This window comes from Euphorbia lathyris, chromosome 7 (genome assembly GCF_963576675.1).
Source record: "Euphorbia lathyris chromosome 7, ddEupLath1.1, whole genome shotgun sequence".
Taxonomy (NCBI): Eukaryota; Viridiplantae; Streptophyta; class Magnoliopsida; order Malpighiales; family Euphorbiaceae; genus Euphorbia; species Euphorbia lathyris.
The window spans coordinates 35,265,512-35,271,126 of record NC_088916.1 but is presented as its reverse complement, the minus strand read 5'-3'; the positions used below and the strand labels follow the sequence as shown (position 1 = coordinate 35,271,126).

The following is a 5,615-nucleotide window of genomic DNA, read 5'->3' as shown; positions in this document are numbered from 1 at the left end:
ATTGAGCTTACAATCCATAACGTAACGTAAAGTAATAAATATAAACTCAATTTATAAATTCTTAGAATTGTAAGCTCAATTTATAAATTTTTAGGATTGTAAGCTCAATTTATAAATCCATAGGATTGGAAGATCAATTTGTAAATCCTTAAGTTTTTTTTATTTCTTTAAGCTTTAATTTATTTATAAACAATCATTAAGCTTACAATCTCTAGAATTCATATATTCTGATGCCACATTAATGACAATAATAAATATGTAGTGTCATTCATTTAGATGTCGTATTAAATACTACTTCATCCATGCAATTGATTTGTAACGTAATGTAACGTAACGTAATGTAATAATTCAAATAAGGATTATAGTAAATCCTTATGTTTTTTATTTATTTAAGCTTTCATTTATTTATAAACAATCATTGAGCTTAAAATCTGTAACGTAACGTAAAAAATATAAGCTCAATTTATAAATCCTTAGGATTGTAAGCTCAATCTATAAATCTTTAGGATTATAAGCTCAATTTGTAAATCCTTAGGATTGTAAGCTCAATTTGTAAATCCTTAGATTTTTTATTTCTTTAAGATTTCACTTATTTACAAACAATCATTTAGCTTACAATCTCTAAGTAACTAATAAATATAAGCTCAATTTATAAATTTTTAGGATTATAAGCTAAATCTATAAATCCTTAGGGTTGTAATCTCAATTTAAAAATCCTTAGACTTTTTTATTTCTTTAAACTTTCATCTATTTATAAACAGTCATTGAGCTTACAATCCGTAACGTAACGTAACGTAACGTAACGTAACGTAACGTAACGTAAGCTTAATTTATAAATCATTAGGATTGTAAGCGTAATCTATAAATCATTAGGTATGTAAGCCCAATCTATAAATCTTTAGGATTGTAAGCTCAATTTGTAAATACTTAGGTTTTTTATTTCTTTAAACTTTCATTTATTTATATAGAATCTCTAATATAATGTAGCATAACATAACGTGACGTAATAAATATAAGCTTAATTTATAGCTCAATCTATAAATCCTTAGGATTTTAAGCTCAATTTTTAAATCTTTAGTTTTTTTTTCTTTAAGCTTTCAGTTATTTATAAATAATCATTGAGCTTACAATCTCTAACGTAACATAACTTAACGTAACGTAGTGTAAGGTAATATAACGTAATATAATAAATATAAGCTCAATTTGTAAATCCTTAGAAGACTAAAACCTAAACCTTAAACCGAAAAACCGAAAAACCGAAAAACCAAATCGAAACCGAACTAAAATAAAGTTAATCGAAACCGATGGACTAGTGTACGGTTTTTAATTTTAAAAAATAGTGATTAATGGTTACAGTTATGGTTTTTGTATTTCAAAAATCGCGGTTCACCGAAACGACCGAATATCAATTAAATATTAAAAAATATATAAAAAATCAATTATATTAATAATATTAATTCACTCTATTCCGCAATCCATCCATTATTAATGATTAGTATTTTATTTACGCTTACTAAATTACTGAGTTATGAAAAAAAAAATGACAGACAATCCATTAACTATCATATGTTGAAACAGAGTTTATAGAAATTTTAATTTAGATGAGGCAGAAAATTTTAGGTTTCATGATCATTAATCTTTTATAGTTTTAGTTTTCTATTAGGATAGAAAGGTCTCTACTTGGGATAGAATAAAGACCTTACCGTATTATATGATTTGTTATTTTCATTTAATGTTTACGAGTCAGTTTTGAAATATTAAACTTTGATTTGGTTGGTAGTTAATGTCATAAACTTTAAAATGCATCAGTTAATTTTATTTGATAGTAAATTTTAATTTCAATTTTTTTTATTATTTTCATGTTTAGTTACTAATGGTTAGAAACCGAAATAAAAAGGTTAACCAATCGAATAATTGATTAACCGAATTTAGTGGACTAATGTATGATTAATGTATTTAAAAAAACCGATGAAATAGTTAACCGACCGAATTAATTTTAATGGACTGGTTAACTGACCACCCGTGTTTAGTGTTTAATGTTTAGTATTTAGTATATAAAGAATATTGTTTTACGAAGTTTAGGTGAATTGTGGGTAAAAAAAGAATTATGTAACACATGAAGAGTAAAATAGAATGGTTGAGCCTTGAGATGTTGGTTTTATTTTAAAAAGTATGAAACACAGGTCTGAATTGTGAATCAGTATACACATTAGAGGGAGGGAGGGGGCAGAGACTTGATCCTCCTCTTTCTGAGGCGCTCCGCAATGATGAAGGCCAGCTCTAGAGATTGAGAAGCGTTGAGCCTAGGGTCACAGTGGGTGTGGTAACGAGAACCCAAGTCATCGAATGTGACAGTACGTGATCCTCCGATGCATTCTGTGACATTCTGGCCAGTCATCTCCAGATGAACTCCGCCAGGATGGCTTCCTTCCTGCTCGTGCACATCGAAGAATGCTCTAACCTCGGCCTGCCCAAATAGACAAAGTAGGTAATTTATGGTTTCAATAAAAGAAGATAATTGAGGAGATGAATAGCCTAGCCTACCCTGATGGCATCAAATGGTCGAGTTTTTAGACCACATGGAGCATTAATGGTGTTGCCATGCATGGGATCAGTGACCCATGTAACAATTTGGCCAGCCCTCCTGACTGCCCTAATCAAGTGTGGCAATTTGACTCTCATGTTCTCAGCTCCCATTCTTGTGATAATTGTTATTCTTCCTGGTTTGTTCTGAGGATTTAGAATCTGAATGAGCTTAACTAGCTCATTTGGATCCATCTTATGACTTACCTTAATGCCAAGAGGATTTGCAACTCCTCTCAAAAACTCAACATGAGCACCATCGAGCTGTCTAGTACGTTCTCCGACCCACAGAAAATGGGCAGAGCAGTCATAGTAGAGGCCAGAAGTGGAATCCAACCGCGTAAGTGATTGCTCGTAAGGCAAAAGCAAGCATTCATGGGATGTCCAGAACTCGGTTGTCATCATAATTGGATGCTCAACAGTAAGACCAGCTGCAGACATGAACCCAAGGGCCTCATCTACCCTGTTCGCAAGTTCCCGGTACCTAAAACACCCACCCACCAAGAGGTGATTTTCATACATACAACAACAACAAAACAATTTTAAAAAAGACTCACCTGTCTCCCTGCTCACTATGTTGAGTAAAATCGAGATTCCAGTGGGTAACCCTCTGCATAGAAGCATAACCGCCGGTAGCAAACGCCCTAAGCAGATTCAACGTTGCTGCTGATTGACAGTAAGCTCTTATCATCCTCTGTGGGTCAGGAATTCTGGACTTTTCATCGAAACTATCTCCATTTACGTTGTCCCCTCTGTAACTCGGCAACTTCACTCCCTTTCTCTCCTCAAAAGGGTCTGATCTCGGCTTTGCAAATTGACCAGCCATCCTTCCCACCTTTAAGGACAAACAAAGAATTAACTATTCATTCTTCTTGAATATGATTATGATTATGAGAATAAAAAATACTATAATATGAACCTTGATAACGGGCATTTGTCCTCCAAACATCAAAACAGCCCCCATTTGAAGAAGAATCCTGAAAGTATCTCGAATGTTATTAGCATGAAACTCCTTGAAGCTCTCTGCACAATCTCCTCCTTGTAAAAGAAAAGCATTTCCCATAGCAGCGTCACCGAGCTTCTCCTCTAAACTCCTAGCCTCACCAGCGAACACAATTGGAGGGAAAGCATCCAGCGTCCTTAGAACCGATTCCAGATCCTCCTTATCTGGATATTTCGGGAGCTGCAAAGCCGTCTTCGATCTCCAGCTATCCACCTTCCATTTTCCAGGAACAACATTGGCATGACTTGCTGGAGCAGTGCTTGATACGGGATTTTTGGAAGGCGAAGGCGAAGGCTCCGCAGCGTGGACGGCGGAGATATGGAGGCTGGATCTAGAGGGAATAGAAGGGGAATGGGGTTTGTTGAAAGGAAGGAAAGAATCCGTAGTAGGTAGATTAATGGAGGTGGAAGAGAGAGACATATTTTTGGATTGGAGATTGAATATTGAAGAGACTGTTTTATAAAGTTGAAGGTAAGGGAGGGAAAAGGAAATGGTGGTAGTTGAAGCTCAGGGTATTTTGGTAAGGAAGGAAGGAACACGTCAATCTTTTATTTTCTCATTTTTCACCAACTAATCGCCACGACTTATAGCTCAACTCAGCTCAGCTCAGAAATTCACCATTCGAATTGGTTTTAGTGAGGATGACATACCACTTAGATCAATTTCGAGATGATCACTCTATGTATTTTGGATAATTCACTTTGCTTATTTTATTTTAAGCGTGAGACTATAAAGTTCGTTGGGAGTTAATGCGGGTGTTTGGTATCTATATATATATATATAATATAAAACAGTAACGATTGAACTGAGGTGTTAATTCCTCATTTTTTACTGATAAAAAATATAATATAAAATATAATATATTAACTTTAGTTATATTATAATATTTATTTATAAAAAGATTATTTTATCTGTATTATATCTAAGAGTTCTACAGAATTTAAATTAATCACTAAAATCTCTCTAATTCTATGCATATCTATATCTAAAAGTTCTACATAATTTAAATTAATCCCTAAATTCTCTCTAATTCTCTGCATATCTATCTATATATAATCTATATATAATATAAACCAGTAACAATAAAGCTGATGTGTCACTTCCTCCTTTTTTACTGATAAAAAAATATAATATAAAATATAATATATTAACTTTAGTTATATTATTATATTTATTTATAAAAAGATTATTTTATCCGTACTATATCTAAGAGTTCTACAAAATTTAAATTAATCCCTAAAATCTCTCTAATTCTCTGTATATCTATTTCTAAAAGTTCTACATAATTTAAATTAATCCCTAAAATCTCTTTAATTCGCTACATATCTATCTATATATAATATAAAACAGTAACGATTGAGCTGAGGTGTCACTTCCTCCTTTTTTACTGATAAAAAATATAATATAAAATATAATATATTAACTTTAGTTATATTATTATATTTATTTATAAAAAGATTATTTTATCCGTACTATATCTAAGAGTTCTACATAATTTAAATTAATCACTAAAAACTCTCTAATTCTCTGCACATCTATATCTAAAAGTTCTACATAATCTATATATAATATAAAACAGTAACGATAGAACTGATGTGTCACTTCCTCCTTTTTTACTGATAAAAAATATAATATAAAATATAATATATTAACTTTAGTTATATTATAATATTTATTTATAAAAAGATTATTTTATCTGTAATATATCTAAGAGTTCTACAGAATTTAAATTAATCACTAAAATCTCTCTAATTCTCTGCATATCTATATCTAAAAGTTCTACATAATTTAAATTAATCTCTAAATTCTCTCTAATTCTCTGCATATCTATCTATATATAATATAAAACAGTAACGATGGAGCTGATGTGTCACTTCCTCCTTTTTTACTGATAAAAAAATATAATATAATATAATATATTAACTTTAGTTATATTATTATATTTATTTATAAAAAGATTATTTTATCCGTACTATATCTAAGAGTTCTACAAAATTTAAATTAATCCCTAAAATCTCTCTAATTCTAT

General features: G+C 31.1%; 1 protein-coding gene across 2 annotated transcripts; it reads right to left on the bottom strand.

Moving 5' to 3' along the window:
* Positions 1–2,124: 2,124 nt before the first annotated feature.
* Positions 2,125–4,050, bottom strand: LOC136200762 (phospho-2-dehydro-3-deoxyheptonate aldolase 1, chloroplastic). 2 transcript variants are annotated; one of them, XM_065991193.1, is made up of 4 exons: positions 3,503–4,050; positions 3,141–3,418; positions 2,791–3,067; positions 2,125–2,467 (listed from the first exon to the last, which is right to left on the bottom strand). In XM_065991193.1, exons 1-4 carry the CDS (start codon positions 4,004–4,006, stop codon positions 2,210–2,212), a joined length of 1,317 nt encoding a protein of 438 aa, XP_065847265.1. In that variant the 5' UTR covers positions 4,007–4,050; the 3' UTR covers positions 2,125–2,209. The 2 variants fall into 2 exon arrangements, with proteins under 2 accessions (XP_065847265.1, XP_065847266.1); XM_065991194.1 differs by having other exon boundaries at positions 2,545–3,067; positions 3,503–4,037.
* Between the last annotated feature and the right edge of the window lie 1,565 nt (positions 4,051–5,615).

Excerpts from the sequence above, each read along its gene's own strand:
- LOC136200762 (XM_065991194.1), bottom strand. The coding sequence starts at position 4,006 with ATGTCTCTCTCTTCCACCTCCATTAATCTACCTACTACGGATTCTTTC. Across the intron at positions 3,419-3,502 it reads GACAAATGCCCGTTATCAAG|GTGGGAAGGATGGCTGGTCA; the intron begins GTTCATATTATA and ends TTGTCCTTAAAG. Across the intron at positions 2,468-2,544 it reads GACCATTTGATGCCATCAGG|GCCGAGGTTAGAGCATTCTT; the intron begins GTAGGCTAGGCT and ends CTATTTGGGCAG.